General features: G+C 34.6%; 1 protein-coding gene across 10 annotated transcripts in view; it reads right to left on the reverse strand.

The window, feature by feature from the left end:
- Kdm6a (lysine demethylase 6A) overlaps window positions 1-23100 on the reverse strand; it is a 153068-nt gene that overhangs the window by 34668 nt on the left and 95300 nt on the right. For 2 of the 10 annotated variants that reach the window (XM_052734997.1, XM_052735594.1), the window contains 10 exons: window positions 20680-20714; window positions 17653-17746; window positions 13492-13618; window positions 8892-8990; window positions 8539-8758; window positions 7866-8000; window positions 7258-7413; window positions 6596-6691; window positions 5083-5184; window positions 3770-4165 (listed from right to left, as the gene is read on the reverse strand). In XM_052734997.1, coding sequence (XP_052590957.1) covers window positions 3770-4165; window positions 5083-5184; window positions 6596-6691; window positions 7258-7413; window positions 7866-8000; window positions 8539-8758; window positions 8892-8990; window positions 13492-13618; window positions 17653-17746; window positions 20680-20714 — 1460 coding nt within the window. The remainder of the gene's footprint in view (window positions 1-3769; window positions 4166-5082; window positions 5185-6595; window positions 6692-7257; window positions 7414-7865; window positions 8001-8538; window positions 8759-8891; window positions 8991-13491; window positions 13619-17652; window positions 17747-20679; window positions 20715-23100) is intronic. The other 8 variants (XM_052735677.1, XM_052735255.1, XM_052735771.1 and 5 more) reach the window with 6 other exon arrangements.

Below are 23100 nucleotides of genomic sequence, written 5' to 3' on the forward strand. Positions count from 1 at the left end.
AGTTTTAAAATGTGTATTTTCATTTCTAAAATCAAACATGGATAGACATATATCATTAATAATTAAACTATAAATATGATAAACCAACTAATGGGTCTGTGATCTATTAAGAGATTAATATAGAAAATAAATTTAGGCTGGCCGTGGATCCCAGCACTCCAGCGGCAGAGGCAAATGTATCTCAGTGAGTTTGAAGCCAGCCTGGTCTACAAAGTGAGTTCCAGGACAGCCAGAGCTGCTACACAAAGAAACCCTGTCTCAAAAAACAAAACAAAACAAAAAGTAAATTTATTTTGTCTTTAAAGTTACTATATATTTAAAGTTAACGTAATTATATTCCTCTTTAATTCAACTATTATTAAAGCACCTGTCCTCTAGAGCAAAAGCTACTAAAATAGCTAAAAGACTCTATTAAAGTTTCCCCACCCAGCCAATCCCATGTATTTTTTTTTAAAAACATCCTAAATCTATGCCAATGACTTAGAGATAAGCTGCAATTTTCATCAACTTGGTATAAACACTTAGGAAAATATCTGCTAGGATAGTATACTATAGTTAATAAAAGTGTTAAGTACAGAGAAAGGTCACTTAATACGTTTAGTGGAATAAAAATAAGATAAATAAAACTAATATGCATAACTTTTACCTGAAAATTGCCTCCTGGTATCACAATTTTCATTTCATTTTACTGACAAAATAATTAAATGGGAATGCTAATTTTTCAGCCACACTGATTAACACTGGAATTGGGAACCAATGATTTCATAGTTTCCAAATTGTTATAATTTCAGATAAAAAACAGTAAATTGTGTGAGACTCATAAAATTATAACTACGTATTACCATATTCCACCTTATATTCCTAATAACTGAACAAAGAAATTAGGAAATATTGTGAGTTGAGAATGACTTTTAACAGCAGAGTTGAAAGCTTTTTTGAAAGGTGAGATTTAACCTGGCAATAATAAGCCATCAAGGAATGAAAAATTAGCTGATTATTAATACATTAAGTGGTAAATTTAATCCCTAGTAAAAAATAAGCAACCATAACCCTGAAATCAGTTTAAAAAATGAAAATGTAATGTTTATATTAAAGAATTTTATCTACCAAAACACAAAGCAAAACCTAGAAATGTTACAAGTTGATATAGTTGAATACATGTAAGAGTATAATTAGATTACCAAGTAATCTAACAAGTTCAGTAATATCAGTTAAAAGAAATCATAGAGCTGGGTATGGTGGCCCACATACATAGGATGATCAAGTGTTCAGTCATCCCTAGATAGCTGGTGGCCAGCCTGATGAGCTGGGTTACATGACATCTTATCTAACAAAAAAGCAAAACAAACAAAAAGGTTGAAACCTTTAAGTTATATGGAAAATTCTCATTTAAAAAAAATGTTACAAAAATTTCAATAACTAAAATATCCAAGAAAGTCTGTAGGTGAGCCAAAATTCTATTTAATATTTATCAGAGGCTAATTGCTTAACAAATACACTATTTATAATTTGCAAACGTGACAAAAATATTTTATCTTCCCTCTCTGTACATTAAGGCATTTTAAGTTACAAATTCAGAAAATGTTTCTATAATGAATTTTTTAAAGCCTGCCTAATTAGAATCTAGGATACTAACATCAGAGGCTGGGGTTCTCCAGCTGCAGTATTTGAAAGCAACCTCATGAGGGAAACTTTTGACCTGGAATTAGTTCATTTTTAGACAGTTTTCTCACTTCATTACAACTACACTGTAAGCCTTACTCATAGCCAGTGCCTGCCATTCAGTGACCTGCAAAATCTTTGGGGTTGGGTAAAGTATTTGTTTCCCAAGAGAGAGAGAGTATGGCTATGTCACAGTCAAGGATACCTCGAACTTGAGTTCCTCCTGTATCTGCTTCCTGGATTCCAGGTTAGGATTAGAGGCATGAGTTACCATAATCAGAATTTTGTTTTGTTTTGTTTTAATGTTACCAGATTTCTAAAATAAGATTGAGTATTTTTGAAAATTTCAGCAATTAAGCAAACCTGAGATGTAGGGGGAAGAAAAATAAGAGAACTATACTTTATACTTCATAATCATAACAAAGACTCTCATTTTATGTAATTGCCAATTATACTTTAGAACCTTAATAGGCATTTTAACAAAAGTCTCATGTTATCCTTTTAATAATCTTTTAATGTTTAAAGATACCGAATTCCCAAAACATAGCCTCTCATCTAACAATTTTGTCAATCTCTCTACTGAATGTTTCCCATTAGCTTTCACTGTTATTTCTCATTTTAATTTAAAATATGAACAAAACCAAACTCTGAATTCTATTTCTCCTTTAGCTATACCTCCCTTATGTGTGTAACCTACATGACTGTAAATGTCCTGTGGGGAACTATTCATACTTGCCACCTCCAGTTTTATCTACCCTTTCATCTTGAATCTAACTACACAATTAGGTTTCAACCGACAACAATCCACTGAAACTGCTCCTATTCAAAAGTTTCCAAATCATTTCTGTATAGAGTCAAACCGTAAATATTTGGACTTTGTAGGTCATCTGGTATAACACAACATTTGTTTATTTTTATTCTACCCTTTAAAACTGCAACAAACAAATGCCACCCTTAGCTACAGGCTACTAGAAAGGAGGAGGAACAGGAGGGAAATGTACACCACAGGTTGTGGTATGGATTTTGCTTGCATTTACTAATTTCCCAACCCCAGCAATGTCACCTCAAATGATCAATCTCTAGATCACCTTACTGGATTTGTGGTGGTTAGAATAAGAATGGCCTCCATATGCTTATAAATTTGAATGCTTAGTTACCAAGGTATGGCACAAACCAGAGGATTAAAAGGATTAGGAGGTGAGGCCTTTGTTGGAGTAGATGTGCCGTTGTTGTAGGAAGTGTGCCACTGGGGGTGGGCTCTGACGTTTCAAGAGCACAAGCCAGGCACAGTGGCTCTCTCATTTTGCTGCCTTTGGATCTGGAGGTAGAACTCTCCTCAGCTACCATGTCTGCCTTCATGCTGCCATGCTCCCCACCATGACGACAATGGACTAAACCTCTGAAACTGTAAGCAAGCCCCAATTAAATGCTTTCTTTTATAAAAACTGTCATGGTCACAATGCATCTTCACTGACTAAGACATGGATCTAACAGCATTATTTGATATAAACTTTGAATAAGCCCTTCTTGAAAAGATAAAGCTCACATTCTCCTCAATGTCCAATACCTCACAGCTCAATCCTTTATGCTAGTCTTGAAAGTTCTTCAATTTCCTGCCTGGCAAATTACAAAAGGACCTCATGGTTCAATCTTGAATTTTTCTCCCAATCTGTTCCCATCCCTCTGTAATCTTACCCGGTCTCAATTACTCTTCTAGCTTATCAAGAGAGTCTAAAATTAGACTCTTTCTCATACGCTATTTTGTCATTTTATTCTCTTCTCATACTCATTCTATCTATACCCAGATGTTGATCACTATCAAAAACAGGCATTTTGCTTATGAAGCCCACTATAAATTAGAAGTGGATTGGAGGGCTATCCAATTTATTTTCTTCTTCACAGTAAATCTCCCAGATTATCTCCATTTGTGAAAATAATATCAAGGAAAGAAAATATATACACATATACTGAATTGAAACATAGCAATGACATTGTAGGATTATATAATTCATATAAAAATCATTCCTCAAAAACTTAACATGCACAAACCAAATAAAGGCAAACTATTATATGAGAAGTCAACCAAAGTAGTTAGCCTTTCTAATACCTGAGTGGAGTTAGATAGTTGGTTTTTCCACGGCTCCTCTGTGCTGCTGGTCAGGTTTGTGCGGTTATGAGGTAGAGCGGGTGCGTTTCGCTGCAGGTAAGGCACGTTTCCATTACTTCCACTTCCTGTTACGTGATTATTGCCTATCAAAATAGTGTCTGGACTTCCCAGTGTTCTTGATGTGCTACAGGGAACATGGCCTGCAGAAAACGGTCCATTGGCCAAAGCCTGCTCGGGACAGGCAGGGCGGACTCCAGGCTGAGAGACGCTAGGCATTCTGGTCAGAGCAAGCTGTGACTGCTGGCCAGAGACCGAGTTTGTAGGCAGTGATGAGTCAACTGTTGGCCCATTAGGAATTCCAGTAGGCCGTACCTGTGCAATTCCTGTTTGTCTCATCTGCAGGGAATAAATGAAAAGCAAATAAATAAAATAGATATAGTCCATAGGGAAGAGACTCAGAATGTAAAGATGAATAATCATGGGCTCTGATTTGATTCCAACATTTTATTTCTCTAGGTTAAAAGCCATCAACTTCAAAAACAAAAAATTACTTATATGCAAGCTGCATAGGAAAAGTAGAAATATGTTTCATGTTAAGGATACATCATGTGAGTAATGACAAAAAAAGGCAGTTGAAACATGGAAAACTCTGGAATTCATAGTTCTTCAAGGAACATCATATTTTTCTTTTAAGATGGGACTAGTGGTGCAAGCCTGTAATCCCAGCTATTTAGGAGGCTGAGGCAAAAGGATCTAAACTTCAAGATCAACTCAGGCAACTTAGTGAGACCTTGCCTGTGTGTGTTTGGGGGGAGGAGGGGACAGGGTAGGACACAGGACGGTGTTACAGCTTAGCAGTAGTGGTAGCTCATATAACAAGGCCCTGGGTTCAACCTTGAGTACCTAATAATAATAATAATAATAATAATAATAATAATAATAATAATAATAAACAGAGAAAATCTATAGTATGACAGATCCTCTAAAGATATATTATAAAAATAAATGAAAAAATTGAATAAAGGAAAACTAAAGAAGATATATAAAACCTTAATTAGGTTTAGTATATCTTACTAAGTACTAAAGAACATAAATTAAATACCATGAAATTAAATAACAAAAAACTGCTTAAAATTAAATCAATAGCTATTCTTTTCTTAAAAACTCCATTTCCTAGTATTTTAAGAAACATAGATCACAAAATTCTACCAAATATAAGTAGACATGAATATGGGTGACTTCTGAAGTAATGCTATAGTCAATAAAGGTACGTAAAATTCTATCAAATTTTAGAGGGAAAATGCTATACACACTTGGTGTTGCTGCATTAAGACAAACTGACTTTCCAGCTGTTCCAGCATTAGTTTCTGTGCTGGGTTTAAATTATTTCTATTTGCACGGAGCTGTTCCAAGTGCTAGGGGAAAAAAAGGGGGAAAATATAATTAAAGACATATCTAATAAACAAGCTAACAAAACTGTGAAACCTTTATCTGAAATAATTAGAAAAACTCAGAACCACTATCAGGTCAGACACTGATTTTTGATCAACAATAATCTAATTTAATCTTAAAGCCTTTTAAAAAGTTTAAGAAATCAAAGTAAGAACTAAGCATTCATCTGAACATGGTTTATTATGATGTCATCTTTGAGAGAGATGGGCATGAAATTTTATTAATAATTTTCAGTGTTCATGTAGAAAACACTTCAAGCTTAAAAGATAAAATGCTCCAAAAAACATTATTGGTACAGGAAAAGTTTGAAGACACTCTAAATGTCTAAAACTAGTGATCAATTTAAGTAATAGTATGGTATCTATATAAAGAAATATACCTACTTGTTCATATAACAAGTAGGCTGTTTATAAATTGACCTAAAAGGGTCTATAAAGGACAATAATAGAGGTAGCATCATTTAAGATCCCCCATCGGATTCCTAAAAACCATAGAAAATCTAAACTTACAATGTAATGCTTTTTCAGTCCTAATACCACTACACACTGTGGTGATAGTGCAGTATTAGGTGTGACAGTAAAACTAGTTATGTCTCTTCATTCACAACTTCAGGCAAGAATCTAATCCTTACCATTGACCTTAGCAACCTCAGCATCTGATTATTTTGTGTATTTTTCTTTTATTAAATAAAGAACTTTTTACCTGTTCACTTAGAGAAAGCACTGTATGGCTTCTCTTTGGCATTTTACACACGTTGGTATCATTATTCTTGTGATTTGTGGTCATTATTAATACAAGAATCATGATACTAAAACAGTTATTTTGATAAATGATTTGGCCAGTAAGTGATTAAGGACCAATTATCATATAACAGCTTGGACAATGAGATGATTGATGTCACTGGTGGAACAGAGTGAGATTGCATTATGTCAGCAGAATATTACAATTTAAAAGTTATCATGAGTTTACTTCTGAAATTTTTCATTTACTATTTTTGGACCACGAGGGACTACATTTAAGTTAAATAACTTGTACATACACAACACATCTCTGCAAAAACAGGTAAGGAACAAGTAATGCCAGAGAACATTACGGGAGGGGGTACATGTGTGAAGTGGTTGTCGGTGAGTTAGAGTAGAAGCTGAAAGAAGACTTTCTTCTACATAGTCTATATTCATACTTTATGTATATGAATGTATTGCCTGTTCCAAAAAGAGAAACAAACTAGGAACAAGATTGAATTATCTTCATTATTCTGGTAAATGTGTAATCATTTTTTGTTATGTACTGAGTTTCCTGTCATTCAACTTTAAGAATTACTAAAAGTTCATTATTTCTGTTACATAATTTTTCTTTAAAACATATTTTACATACCTGTAATTTCTGTGGTGTCAAACACCATGAATGAGTTTGTTGCTGTACTGGAGGATGTGGCACAGCATGGCCACCACCCCAATTATCAGAAGTATTCTGAAGAAAATTGATAAAAAGAAACATTAAAGAATATTTGGTTATATGGCAATAGGTTAACATTAATTAATTACTAATTAAGGCCAAATGACTATGAATTAGAACATTTATGCATAAAAAGATATCATTACATTCACTAAAAACAATTTACATGCACATTAAACTTGATATTCATAAAATTTTTTAAATGTTGATTCTGTAATAAGCCACCCCCCAAAAAAAAAGCCCACCCCTAAACTATGGCCCAAACGACTAGCCTATATACCACACTATCCACTAGGTTCTTTATTAAATATATTTCAATGTTGGTAAAAAAAGTGATGATGAAAAGTGTGCTGATACCTTAGCGGCAGGGAAATGGATAAAATGATTTGATGAATGCAAATTTATCCCTACTATATTTAATATGATTCTAAGAGTTTGGGATGGGAAAACTCAAACCTTTAATCTTCTGATGTCCACAGATTTAAAGTAAAGAACAGGAAATGTTCAAACTGCACAATTAGATGGCAGTTGGAGCTCCTTTTTTGAAAAACTGGGATTTTCTATTTCTCTAGGACATATACCTTTGTTGGACTAGATGTTCTTTTCCTCTTGGCAGGACTGGACAGGTCATCTACTTGGCTAGGAGGAATCATGTGTAGTGGCAAGGACTGCTGTGAAATTGGTGTTTGACTGAGGCCTAATACAGGTTCAGTATTTGGATGATGAGGTTTACATGCCTAAGAATCACAGAAGGAAGACAAAAATAGGGTGCTATATATTCTTACTTCATTCCTTCAAATTATAAAACTTACAAGCTGTATACTTTTCAAAGTTATGTGGACATCTCTGATTGCAATAAATTAAAGTCAAAACTCAATGAATCATCATCAATGGAGGAACGTGTACCTTCCTTTGAAAATCTTTTAAAAATTAAATAACCACTGCAGCATTATTTTAAGAAATCTTGCAAAATCATGAAAATGCACAAAGGTTCTAGTTGGTACCCCCAGATTTCGTCCCGTATCAGAGGGAATTTTATTTTTGATCTAGATTCCCTTAGTACTTAAAAAGAAAAGGCTATTATTCACTAATAAAAGCCTTCTATGCTTACTTAAAATAAGCTTGACTACTACAGATTGAAAAGAACCCTTAAAGCTGGGCACCTGCAGAACATAACCCAACTTCTCACCTGCTGTGCTGTGTTCATGGCACCCTGCCTGGAGGTAAGCTCTGCGGGGATTGGTAGGCTCCACGCCTCCTCAATACTAGGAAGTAATTTAGTTTTATTCTGTAGACTACCTTGTGGAAGGTTACACAACTGAGCCTAGGAAAAATTATGTAAAAAGCAAATTTAACACAAGCCTACTTGAGTAAGAGTAAGTCCACTAAATCTTCCTAAGTGCTAATTGTTTTTAAAAGAAAATAGATTCTAAATTTGGGGCTTTAAAAAGATACTACGTATAAAGAGGGTAACCAGAATGTAAACCTTTGTGAAAATCAAAACATAGCTAGGCTATTTCCAGGGTTCTCATTAGCTGTCTTCTCATGAAACTTGAAGCAAGAGTGAAAGACATTGTTTGTGTTCTTTTCTTTAAAATGCTATGACAACTTAAAAATGTAGACTGAAAAAATTTATGCAAATTAATATGCATCGAAGTGCAATAGAGCATTTAAAAAATATTGCTTATCTCATTTAAAATGAAAAGTAAAACAGTATTACAAAGCTATGGTATGTTTACAAAATATGGAAACAGATTATAGACATCCAAAGACAGCTAGACAAAATTTCCAGCCACCCTATTCCTGCCTGAATGTTCTGGGTAAATATGTGGCTTTAAAAAATTGATATTTAAAAATTTTACCTGTAAATATTTAATCCGTGCTGCAAGTGCAGAGGTATTACTACAATGTTTGCTTCTAGTTGCATTTAAATAGCATTTAATAGCATCCTGAGGCTGGTTGCAGGATTCATAGAGAGTGCCTAGATCCATCCAGGCTGCAGAGTGACCATGGTCCAATTGTACAGCACAAATATAGGCCTGTAAAGCATCCATAGGCTGATTTTGCTGTTGATAGAGCACACTAAAAAGGGAAATTAAGAAAAAATAAGTCAACTAAGATTAACTAGTTAGTGTCATAGCATGATTTTTATTACAAAGCATATTATGTGATGCAGCCATCTTTACATACCAATGTTAATTTTAGACAGTCTTACCCTATTGAACACCATGTATCTGCACTTGCTTCTGATTTATCAATAGACTGCCTGTAAGATATAAAGGCATCCTGAACTTTCCCAATACTTGAATAGCACCTGAGAGGGAGAGGGAAAAGGGAGGGTAAGAAAATTCCATCAATATCAAAGCAAATTACATTTATTTGTTTAAAAAGGGTTATGATTCAAAGCAAAATTTTTAAATGTATTATGCTAATATGTCTAGGTACATGGTTATATATGCACAAGGAAATTGCAATATACATGATAACTATAAATTCAAAACTGTATTATAGTCTTTCTTAAGTGTGCTAATGTATACTGCATTGATACAGGCTATTAAAATGAGTATAGGCCACTTTAATATTATAATACTGAGAGTTGAGCACAGACCCTCCACTCTGCTTTTGTATCTTGACCTCTAGTTTTTCATACAGTCAGAACAGAGTTCAAAATACCAAAACCACATGTTTTCAGTAAGAGCTAATGAATTTCTCCTTTTCTTAAATAATAAAAGGCAAATGTTCTTTAATTTATAAAAATGCTAATGTAATGATTTAGTCTCTAAGTATCATAAACAGTATAAGTATAGTATACAGTATGTTATGACTAGCAAAGACAGCAATAAAATTCAGGTTTCAATGCCTGCCATTTTTTTAGTGAGGATGTACCTAATGAATGTACAGACATCACAGAAATTACAAAAAAAGAAATTATGTTTGGTGCTAAAGGAGAAAGAAAACAAAACCCTACATTCTGTTTCTAAGGAGCTTACAATTTAACTATTTTTCCTTTTCTTTTGTTCTTTTATTTTATTTTGCCCCCCACCCTGGGTCTTGCTTTGTAGCCTGGCTGAACCAGAACTCACAGAGGTTACACCTGCCTCTGCCTCCTGAGTGTTGGAATGCTTCACCACCCCTAAGAAGTTTGCGATTTAGATGAGGAATGAAGGCATTATAAATATCACAATGCCATATTAAATGGCTAACATAGACAGTTTAAAAAGAGACTACAATCCATGTAGAATTTGGTGGTGAGGTGAAAGTAAAGAACGTGGATATTTATAGATATTATTTAGAGCATAAATTCCTAACTGCAAGTAAAACATAGAAAAAGATAGCTTTCCAGTAAACTAGTATTTGTCTTATTATTTGCTTATATTGGGAGAACACTGGTGAAGAGTAATCAACAAAAGAAAATGTAAATCTGAAAATCTTTACTTGCTTAAAGACTATTTTTATTCCCCTAATTATTCTTTAAAAAGTGTACTAATCATTGGATCAGACACAGAGAATGAGAGGAGATATTTCAAATAGATTTGAACAGTATGGCGAAACCCTAATGTATTTGTTTTGTTTTTTTTTTAAAGAACATGAACACACACACACACACACACACACACACACACACACACACACACACACACACACACACACACACACACTGTGCACATTCACGTACACATACTTTCAGACCCCTCCCCCCCAAAAAAACGCAAAATCTGTATTCCTAACAATGGAAGTGGTTGTGATAAAAGCACCTTATAAGAATATTAATCTGCCAACAATGTATAGTATAGACTAAAAGGAAAGTTATATACAGAAAAGAGAATAATTACATTCACTGGTGTGGAACATGTCAAAGCTGAGATGAAAGGAATGGAAGCAGAAAGAGCAAAAGAGAGAAAAAAAAGCAGAAGAGTAGTTAAGACTTCATAATTGATTGATTACATATCCAGTGAGGTGTGACACAACTTAGTTGTAAAATCTGATTAAACAGTGAAAGGGAGACGCTAGAAGTGTAGCTCAGTAGCAACAGTAGAGTGTTTGCCTAGGATACACTAGACCTAGGACCAATCACTCCCAAAAAGAGGTAAAGGAAAGAGTGGAATATGATTTTTCTCGCAAAAGGGAATGAAGCTGATTTGGAGAATAGGATAAATAAAAGGTAAAGCTATTAGGATGGAAAACCTATGTGAAAATGTTAAAATTTAAAATAGCTCTATAGAAATCTACCTTTGAAATTTATATATATGAAGAAAAGCTATAAAAACAGAGGACATCTGGCAGAGAGGGTAAAAATAGGCCTAAGGAATTACTATCATATAGATTGGATAGTATTAAAAATTTTACAGACTAGACAGAAAAGCAAGTTTCACACAGTACCTACAAATTGGGACAAGGTCAGTAATAATGTCAAATTGGAACAAAAGCATAGGGACAAGGACAGAAACACAACCTTTAAAATATTATTTATTCATAAACATTTGTCATATTAAAAGCAAAACATTAGATGGTAATGACTATAAGAAAGCATCAAAAAAGTTTAAAACAGATCCAGAATATTATGATAGATGAAAAATAATTAATCTCTGAAATGATCATCTTGAATCATAAAGCAAGTTAGATTGTGATAACTATCCCTTGTTTGAGAAGTCAAGAAAGTTTAGTGTATATTTGCAAAATAATACATTTCAATGGTCCAGAATATACAACCAGTTGAACTGAAGGGAAAAAAAATGTAATACTGTTCACTGAAGCTGAAAATTACTGCATTTTAAAACAGCAAGTTTAGGTATGGTTCATTATAAACAAATTTATTTTATAAAATTCAAGTGAAATCACAAAACTGAAGCTTTGACACAGGAAGGTGTATAAGAGATCAACTATTTGCAGCCAACTAATTATTTGTTGTAAAGGGTTGGCTGTCATGTACCTTGGAAGATTCTTTTTTATTTTTCAGCAGAATCCCTAATCTCTACCCATAAGGTGCCAGTAGCACTCCATAACACGTTTCTCTTGTCCCCCGAGAACCAATAGTTTAATACAATCCCCTTATAAAAGACACCACATACTTAAATCATAGAACATGGGAGATACCAATCTGGCATTGACCTCGAAGCTGGAAAGTGCTATGTATGCTACCAGGGAGAAAAGTAATTATCAACCTCACCCAGCTGTGAACCCTGCAAGCTAGAATAATGACTGGCCTAGCAAGACATGACCATGAGGTGCAACAGTGGTACAAACATACTGAGCATAGCCAACTACTTTCTGAATGGACTTAAGGCCCACTCTACATGGCCTGTCTAGTTACAGATTCTCAACCGCAGTAATGTAGCTGGGTATGACTATGCTCATGTAGAGTGGGCCTTAAGTTCATTCAAGGCCATGGGTCCTAGGAAAGAACCTATTATTATTACTCTGCTAAATGGACATAGTATTAAACTGACTCTTTAAAAAAAAAAAAGATTTATTTATGTATTATGCATAAAATGTTCTGTCTGCATGTATCCCTGCCCAGCAGAAGAGGGCGCCAGATCTCATTACAGATGGTTGTGAGTCACCTTGTCGTTGCTGGGAATTGAACTCAGGGCCTCTGGAAGAGCAATCAGTGCTCTTAACCTCTGAGCCATCTCTCCAGCCCCTAAACTGACTCTTAATGACTTATTGTTCTACCCAGATTACTGCATCTCTCAACCTTCATTAGAGAAACTTCTATTTACAGTAGATGGTGATTAACAGAAACCTACAAGTGGTAACTGGTCAAAATACAGAGAATAAGTGACTGAACATATCTAGTCCTAAATGGGGTATTTATACTACACCTTCTCCTCTCAAGACTCAGGGATCATTGTAGGTAGAGTGTCTGTGAAGAGTGTAAAAGGGCCAGGGTCGGTGGCTGACTGAGTAAAGGGGAGAGTGGGGGGAAATCACCTGATCTGAGAGTTGGGGGAGGGGTGAATATGATCAAAACACCTTATAGGAAAATCTCAAAGTAAAAAATAAACAAGAAGGTGAGTAGAAGCCAGGTGTTGGTGGCACACGCCTTTAATCCCAGCACTCAGGAGGCAGAGGCAGGCGGATCTCTGTGAGTTCGAGCCAGCCTGGTCTACAAAGCAAGTTCCAGGAAAGACGCAAAGCTACACAGAGAAATCCTGTCTCAAAAAAACAAAAACAAAAACAAAAACAAAAAAAAAGGGGGAGGAGAAAACTGAAACCTCAAAAGGGGTTTATGTATCATCTACAATTAAAACAATTAATATGTATCATCTAACATTTTACAAAAATTAACTGAGCGCTTACTTAAATTTTTCAGTCTTTTCATGTCTAGTACACTGATCTTTCCACTATATTATGAAAGGAAAAATGGATTAGGATCTATCAAATACAAAATTCCGACAGTCGAAGTCTCTTTCCAGCAAATCCAACAAGAATGTACTCATTTTCTCAAAGAATGTAAGATTTCAAGTGAAATTGTGACCTGAGTTCTACTACAAACCAAATGCTAGAACTCACCAGGAAAGGCAGAAAAGTAGTTCACTAAAAAAAGTAATATCTGAAAGGACCTTTTAAAAAACTAGTAACAATTCCGGTTAAAAGAAATGTCCTCTTAAGAAGACAGGGTTATGCTATAAGAAAACTACTATATCTAAAAACTTTGTTATATAGTTTACCTTTCAGAAATCTTTATTATAATCTATTAAAAAGAGAAAATATACTGTTCAAGGTATAAATGTACACTAACATTTGAGGTTGTAATTAAAATCTCTTAGTTATAATTATCAATAGCAGAACATAATTATCTGGTTAAATCTTACCTTCCAAGGAAATACCAGGACTGGCCAGAATTTGGATCTGCTTCCAAGGACTTCTGGAGATATTGAATAGCATAACTTTCCTTGGTGGCTTTATCTCCCAGGAGATCCACAGTGTGATGCATCCAACCTTTAAAACATTAACATACATTATATAATAGTTCTATTTTTAAGAATACAAAGCGGAAAATTAACAAAAATAACCTTTTCCATCAATGTATTATTGATCAGAAAACACATTCTGATATTTTAGAACTGCTAATTCTTTTTTTTTTATTATACTTTTTTTTTTTAATTTATTTTGCAATACAATTCAGTTCTACATATCAGCCACGGATTCCCTTGTTCTCCCCCGTCCCGTCCCCCTCACCTTCCCCCCAACCCCCCCCCCCCCCCATTCCCATCTCCTCCAGGGCAAAGCCTTCCCCACAGACTGAGGTCAACCTGGTAGACTCAGTCCAGGTAGGTCTAGTCCCCTCCTCCCAGGCCGAGCCAAACAATCCTGCATAGGCCCCAGGTTTCAAATTTAGAACTGCTAATTCTTATAATAAGTCTTTCTCATAGGAGGGTAATGCCAAAGAGATGAACAGCTTTTAAAATAAATTAAAGAGTTTAAAAATAATTACTTAATACATAATAGATTACAATTCTAGGAAACTCCAATAATCTACCATTAATCAAACATGTCCACTCTAAATGTACATGTTATCAATCAAAAATATAAATAACAAGGCTGTATTGGCTACTAGCAGTCATTTTCTCACACTGATACAAAGAACATAGAAATATCATATATACTATTCCACATAAATATTAAGTGTAAATAATCTCCAAGACATTTTACTGGTCCAGTATTGACTTCCAAGTAATAAATATAAAACTAATGACAGTTCAGATTAACATACATGCATAATCCCACCTCTCTGACTAAACAAATTCATACTGTATGTAAAATAAAAACTATAAAGAATTATAAAATACTTGACTTTGAAAAACAGAACTTTATGAAAACTCTATTTAAATGTTAGGAGTACCACAAAATATCTAATAAACTTTTTTAATAATATGATCAGGGGGACTGGAGATGGCTCAGCAGTTAAGAGCACTGGATGTTTGTTTGTTTGTTTGTTTGTTTGTTGTTTAAGAGAACCTAAGAATCTAAGCTTCTATAATTCCAGTTCCAATGGAGCTGATGATTGCTAGGGATTTGGGGGGTTGTGGGGGGGGGGGGGAGCTGGCCTTGAACTCAGAGATCTGTCTGCCTTTGCCTCCCAAATGCTGGGATTAAAGGCACATATGCTCAGCCTGATGATGTCTTCTAGCCTTAGAAGGCACCAGGCATGCCCGTGGTACATAGACATAAATGCAAGCAAAACCACCATACACATAAAATAAAGAAATTATAAAAATGAAAAAAAAAAGAATTTGGTAAGTAGTTAATCAAGCAAAAAATACACCATGGAATAATACTATATTCTAAATCTTTGAAATGCATAAGATCAATTTGGTTAAGTTTGCCAATAGATCACATTTCAATTGTAAATCACTCCAATATATAAAATTAGTTTTGTTCTTTGTACAATCTACAGCATATGAAACAAACAAGGATCCTTTTTTTGACATTTGTGATTTAACCAAAGATATCTTAAAGGAATTCAGTTACCATGTTTTATCAAAGTTAAAACAAACAAACAAAACATTCTTCCTATCTCCTTCTATTACCAGTAAAACAAGATGGGGGAGGGGGGTGACAAGGCTTACCAGGCAAAAGTATTTGTTGTGCAAGAATGTACAATTAAATTCAATCCCTGGTTAAAAAAAATAAAGAAAGAAAGAAAGAAAAAGAAAATGGACTCCTGAAAGGCGTAGTGTCCTCTGACAGTCACATGACTACCATGGCACCTGTGTGACTGAAAGTGCATGCCCCTCCCCTATAATAAATTTAAAAAATTTTAAAAAGCAGGATCTAGAGAAATGGCCTCTACAAGGAGCTGGTCCAGAAGCAGAAAACAAGTTGCTATAAAGCAGACATAATTATACAAAATCATGAGTTTACTTTTATATTCTGAAATTTAACAAACCATTGTCAGAAGTCAGGTGATTTATGACTTAGAATAAAATCACAATATTCCAATCTACTTAAGTTTAAAAAATATATGATCATATTAACTGATAGGTAAATAATTTTGAAGGCATCACACTTCTTTTTTCCTACTTAAAAATCCAAAACCTTTTCACTGTACTAGCAACATATTTAAAATATAAAAATAAAAATCACATTACTCAAACACTATAATTATTAAAAAGTATTTTGATACTCTTATAATTCTTTTTTTAAACTCTTATAATTCTTAAAATAAAGACGATTTAAGTAAAATTCTAATAGCTAAAATTGAAAAGGTTTCATATGAAGGTGTGGTGATTTGAATGAGATGACCCCTAGAGTCTTGGGCATTTGAATACTTAGTCCCCAGTTTATGACACTGTTTGGGTAGAATTAGGAGGTATGGCTTCGCTGAAGGAAGTATGTCACTGCGGTGGGTGTTGAGTTTTCAAAAGCTCCCTGCCATCATTCTCAGTTAAGAATAATGTCTCTGTCTCTGTCTCTCTCTCTCTCTTCCCCCCTCCCTCCCTCCCTCCCTCTCCCCTCTACACACACACACATACACACGTGGTGGTATTGTGTTCCCCAAAATATTGTACACGCTAATAAACTTATCTGGGGTCAGAGAACAGGACAGCCACAATACTAAACATAGAGGATAGGCAGTGGTAGCACATGCCTTTAATCCTAGCATTCCAGAGGCAGAAATCCCTCTGGAGCTCTGTGAGTTCAAGGCCATACTGGAAACATCCAGGCATGGTGACACACGCCTTTAATCCTAAGAAGTGAGCCTTTAATCCCAGGGAGTGATGGCAGATACCAGAAAGGTATATAAGGCGTGAAGACCAGGAACTAGATTTGGCTGGTTAAGCTTTTAGCTGATTAAGCTTCAGGCTTTCGAACTTTCGAGCAGCAGTTCAGCTGAGATTCATTCTGGATGAGGACTGAGAAGCTTCCAGTCTGAGGAAACAGGATCAGCTGAGGAACTGGCAAGGTGAGGTAGCTGTGGCTTGTTCTGCTTCTCTGATCTTCCAGCATTCACCCCAATAACTGGCCTCAGGTTTGATTTTATTAATAAGACCTTCTAAGATTCCAGCTATACACACACACACACACACACACACACACACACACACACACACACACACACACACACAGTTAGTTAAAGGTTTGATTTTATTAATAAGACCTTCTAAGATTCCAGCTATATATACACACACACACACACACACACACACACACACACACACACACAGTTAGTTAAAAATTAACAGTTGATTCCAGGGCAGCCAAGGCTATACAGAGAAACCCTGTCTCCAAAAAAAAAAAAAAGCAAATGATTTTCCCAAAACCCAAACAAAACTGAAAGGATAACTCCAATACAAAAGACAGAAAAGAAATAACTCAATAATTAGGCAACAAAATTAAGTGTTGGATAGGGCTTCTTTGTTCTCTTCTTAGAGACAGTGACACAAAGACCTAAATGGTTTTATTTCCTCACATTTAACATTAAAATAAGACTGTGCTTATAAAAACTATAGTGTGCTACAGTTTGTGTAATTTTAGATAAAATATTTTAGTGATTAATACAGATGAAGCTGTAAAAGGAAACTCATCAACCACTGAATGATTTTAGGCAAATCACTTAATTTCACCGAGTATTAAGCATTAATGTAACATGGCACAAAGGAAGTACTCACACCTTTTCATCCAATGGTTAAATAACAGGGAGAATTTTCAGAATTTAAAAGAACCATCTATCCAAGCAGTCATGGCACATGTCTTTAATCCCAGCACTCAGGAGGCAGAGCCAGGCGGATCTCTGAGTTCTAGGTCAGCCTGGTCTACAGACTGGGTTCCAGAACAGCTAGAACTGTTCCACAAAGAAACCCTGTCTTGAAAAACAAAACCCAACCCCCACAAAAAGGGCCATCTATATTATATCCAAGAATTGTACTATATAGTTCGACTGTAAGATGGGAAATGCTTTGCAGAGGGGTCAGATTTTTACCAACTCTGAAAAATATACAGAAAAACATATAAAACATATAATTACATACCTAATTGTTGTAAGATAGTTGCTTTTACTTGTGCAGAAATGTTTTCTGTCTGCAAAAGTTGCTCATAAGCGTCTTTTGCAGAATGATACTTCCTCTAAAAAGCAGAAAAAAAATTTAGAGAAAAGTAAAACAAAAATAATCTTTCACATATTAAGAATTATATAATGTTTATTATGCTTTGGCACATTTTAAAAAAACTAGCTGAAAGTAAAAAGTGCTGATTCTATTGCTGAATGTTTCTTTTTAACATTAGACAGGTTCAAATAGACACGTTCAATTGTACCTAATGCTAGTAATAACACCCACTATAACAAAGTATCATTAAAATACGACCTTTTAAGTATTTGCCAACTCCCAATAGCTAAAATCATCTCAACTTATTTAATAATGAAAATCATCTCAATTTTACTTAATAAAATTAATGAAACCAGACAGAGTATTCTCCTTCCAAGTGTAAAATCTGTCTGCTTAGCAACAAGTTTCCAAGCAACTCAATAATGTAGAACACATGCAAAAAAAAATGCTATAATAAAATCACAGGTACAAATGTAATTAAAATCTAAGTTATAAACATACACTTTCCAGAATATAAAATCTTACAAAAATATTTATAAATCACAATTCCCATTATTATAACAATGCTTACAGTATTTTCATGTTCCATAGGCAAATCTCGAAATGCAACCATTTACCCACAGCACTCTCCACAGTTTCAACATGACCAAAAGCTATTACCACAACAACAGTCATAAAGTTTAAAATTACTCCTTCAAAGCAAAAGGAAAAGGCCAAAAAATAAAAAGCTTGCAAACACTGCCTTTAAATTATACTCTTTAGAACAATAGGCTGCATTGGCTTTTATTCTTATTACTATACTACCATTTAACTGGCTGAACAATATAAATCTTAAAAACTATAGGGAGAAAAACAAAACTGGCTATGTGAATCACAGGCAAATCACTTACCCTATGATCTGACATCTACAAATTAACTACTATAAAAGGTAATATCTAATCTTTCTATCTACAGAATCATTTTAAGTATCAACTAAAATTAATAAATAGCACTGGAAATAACTAAGGAACTATATTATATAAATACACTGTTTCAAAATTGAGGGAGCATTTTAGACAACAGCACATTGAGATTATCAGCACTTATTAACTGAACTTCTATTTATCAGCTCAACTAATTGCTAAGACATTAATTTTGTCTAATCTACAAAAGTTAAGTACACAGTTACTAAAGTATAAGGGCCAACCTACTCAATCTAATTCCTTCAGCCAGAAAGTATTTGTTGAATATCTAACATACAATGGAAATGGCTGAGGCTACAATGTAGCCTGAAGACTAAAGATAGAAAAACAAAATACATCATGCTGTGTATAGTGCAAGTATATTTTGGAGAAGAATGTGCGAATGCTTAGAAAACTAGAAGACTGCTCACAAAGACCTTGCTAAATCAGTTGATTGGTTTATGCTAAGATAATGGAGACAACGAACTATTTCAATTAATATAATCAGATTTATACCTTATTGTGAACCATATCAACGTTACTACACACCAAAAACTAGAAATACAAAATAACATGCTCAAAATATATTTGCATCTTAACGAGAAACACGAAGTTGGCTTTTTGCCTCATATCACATGCAAAACAATGAAAACTGCATTAAAGTGAGTTCAATGAACATGACCAAAACAGCACAAATCACAAATAAGAATAGAGACTTGATAAAACAAAACAACTATAATCCCAGCCTGAGGAGGCTAACCTAGACTGAACTGTGATATCATTTCTCAAAACAATAAAAGTTTAAATTAAAAAAAGGTAGAGAGATGGTTGAGTGCTTATTGTTCTTGAAGAAGACTGGGGTTCCGTTCACAGCATCTACATCAGGTAGATCACAACTGTCTATAAGTCCAAGGGCACCTGTACACATGTGTACATAAACCATGCAGCCACGCAGACACGTGCGTGCATACACACAGGCACAGACACACACACACACACACACACACACACACACACACACACACACACACACACACACACAAATATGAGCGCTAGACAAAAAAATCCAACATATAAGAAATTAAAGAAAACGACTAAATAAAAAATTAGGTAGCTTAAAAAAAAGCCCCCCCCCCTTTTTTTTAAAGGGGAAGGGGGTTGTGTCTGGTTTTGTCAAACAAGGTTTCCCTGTGTAAGCCCTGGCTGTCCTGGAACTTACTCTGTAGACCAGGCCGGCCTCAAACTCACAGAGATCCACCTGCTCTGCCTCTCGAGTGCTGAGATTAAAGGTGTAAGCCACCACCGCCTGGCCTTAAACACAAATCTTTAACAGTTGGAGAAAACAAAATACTTTTTGAGACACACAATTTCTTATTTTCACATAGTAACCCAAGTATACAATAAAGCATGTACCTAGGAGATATGTGCTTCTTGCTACATTCTCATATTACTGTGAGGTGTAAACAAATAGATAGTCTGAGATCATTTATGTCTGTGGTTCCTAAACTTAACTATGTAGCACAATCATTAGAGAAACTATAAATGAGAATTAACAAAAAGGGGATGGTGATATAGCTCAGTGTGGATAAAAGCACATGCTTTACAAGCCTAGTGACATGAGTTTCATCCATACAAACCCATAAAGGGGAAGAGAGAACTGACTACCTACACACACACACACACACACACACACACACACACACACACACACACACACACACATACACACACACACACAGCGACTGATAAAGAAAATCATTTAAAAACAACATATTATAATAAGCATCTATAACAGAATGAAGCATTCTTCACCACAAGAGAAATATTAAATATAATCATTTGAACAACCAAATCAAGTTTAGCAACTGATGAAGCAATACTTTAAGTAAACTTGAGTATAAATGCATAACATAATGCTCAGAATTGCATTAATTATCGAAATATACTTTCACTAGTAATATAAGTGATACTGTGTATTTCTGTTTGAACGTGGGCAAATTAAAACACTTACCTGAGTTTCATATAAGTGGGCAATGTGAAACTGAACTGCAAAGGATGACGGAAAACAAAAAACAGTCAGTAACAATACAGCAAAGTTAGGGGCAAATTAGGCAAGGATAACAAAACAGAAAATAAGCAAACATGGCTTACATTACATAGATTTAAGTAACAGGAATATAAGTTTTACGTGCTTTTAATAAAAAACACACAATCATACTGAAGAACAAACAAACTATATGTAGCCATTATTGGTCATTATAAAATAAAATGTGTTAGTTATTAGTAGTGTTAATAGCTATAGCAAATGAGTATATACTTTATAAAGTTCAAAATGGCAACATTTTTAAACTTTCACATTTCAAAACACAGTACTTAAAATTGAGTTACAAACCAAATGTATAATAAAGTCAGTATTTAATAAGAAAACACATTAAAACAAAAAAGCCATTAGATTCCCATGTTACATTACACAAAAACAACACTTATTAGGAAGTTATAGACCATGGTAGTAACAGAGGGCATGAATGGTTGATTTTTTTTTTTTAAGTGCTTCAGAATTGGATTTCATCATTAAACAGACAAGCAAACAAAGAAGTCAAACCACTTGGAAGGCAAATAGTAAACAGTCCTGGAATTAACACATAAATATTGAAAATAAAAGAATATTTTGGCTTTTATTTCCCCCTCTTCCTCATAGCATATCACCCGTGTACAAAAACAAACCAAGATTAAACACTGGTACACCCCCCCCCCCCCCGGGTGTATATGTGTCTATCTGGACTTCAAGGACTCTTGAGTCTCTTTCAAAATTACATGTACATAGTTTATATAGATTTGTAAAAGCAAGGTCCAAAGCTATCATCAAGTTTTCGGAAAGGCTTGTTATTAATGTAGATTTCTGAAATTATGACTCTGACACTATGGGCAAGGTCTGAAAGGCTACCTTTTTATTCATTTCTGTGTGTGATTCTTGATGCCTATCCTCTCTACCTCAACACCAGGTGAATACTGTCACACAAGCAAGGTAAGAAAACATATAAACATATAATGAAATTTAAAATAACATTCTGGATGAAAAGTATTATAATACTACAGTGAACAGATAAGTGAAAATTAAAGTATCTTTAGAAAATGAAAAACACAAAAGTAATAAATAAAAGTATAAGTTATACAGAAGATATGCAAGGGCTTTTGTCTATTCTTCACTACCTACTACAGTGCAGCTCTTATAGAGAATTCCAGTCATATATGTCCTCATTATATAAGAGGAAGACTATTACAAGAAGAGATGGAAAAATCTATACACTTTTACACCAGTGTTCTAAAATACTTTTTGCCACTAACATTTTTTGTTGTCTAATAAAAGGTGGTAATTAGAAAATCAAAACAAAACAACAGCTAGTTGGTATTCCACTACCATTCTAAACTTCCTTTAGCCTGTCCTACGCCCTTATGAAAAGGATCTCATTATCCCATGAATTACTAAGTCCAATGTTGTCCTTTACATACATTTAAATTCTTTAAAGTCCTCTTTGAAATAAAGCATAACTTTAAAAACAAAAAGTTTCACCAAATTGCAACTGAGGTGAATTTTTTAAAAAATAATATTGCCATAAAAGGTCATGAAACTAAGTTTATTCAGAAACTAATATTTTGAGAATTAACAAAATTAATACCAGAAAGATACTATTTTATCCCAAGGAAATCTTATAATGAAAAGTCTCACCTCACCATGATCCTACTTTTCAAATTATAAACTGCAACTTACACTCCTAGAAATCATTTTCAAAGCTCACTTTACTTATTTATAATTTTAGATTTTTTGGGGGGGAAGGAGTGATGAGGATGGGCAGTGCTCCACCACAGAGCTACTGTGGTGATATATTGTATGCCCCAATAAACCTTACCTAGGGATCAAAGGACAGAGACAGCCACTAAATTAGACATAGAGGTCAAGTAGTGGTGGCACACACACTCGGGAGGCAGAGATCCATCTGGATCTCTGTGAGTTCAAGGTCACACTGGGCTACATGTGAGAAACAGAACTAGGTAGTGGTGACACATGCCTTTAATCCCAGAAGTAATATGGCAGGACACAGAAAGGTATATAAAGCGTGAGGAAAGGGGAACTTGCTCTTTTTAGGCTGAGGATTTCCTAGAGGTAAGAACTAATGGCTGGCTGTTCTGCTTCTCTGATCTTTCAGCTTTCACCCCGATATCTGGCACCGAGTTTTCTATTAATAAGATCGTTTAGCAATTCGTGTTACAAACTACAACTGCAGTTTGCCCAGGCTGTTAATCTATGTTATATTAAAAATTCTGCAACTTCTCACTAATCTAAAATTTTCCATAGGCACTACTTGCCACTAACATATTTCTATACTGTTGTCTAAGTAGGAGGACAGAATGATCAAGGACCCGAGTGCTGAAT

Source organism: Peromyscus californicus, unplaced genomic scaffold (genome assembly GCF_007827085.1).
Source record: "Peromyscus californicus insignis strain IS unplaced genomic scaffold, ASM782708v3 Scaffold_10__1_contigs__length_136768540, whole genome shotgun sequence".
Taxonomy (NCBI): Eukaryota; Metazoa; Chordata; class Mammalia; order Rodentia; family Cricetidae; genus Peromyscus; species Peromyscus californicus.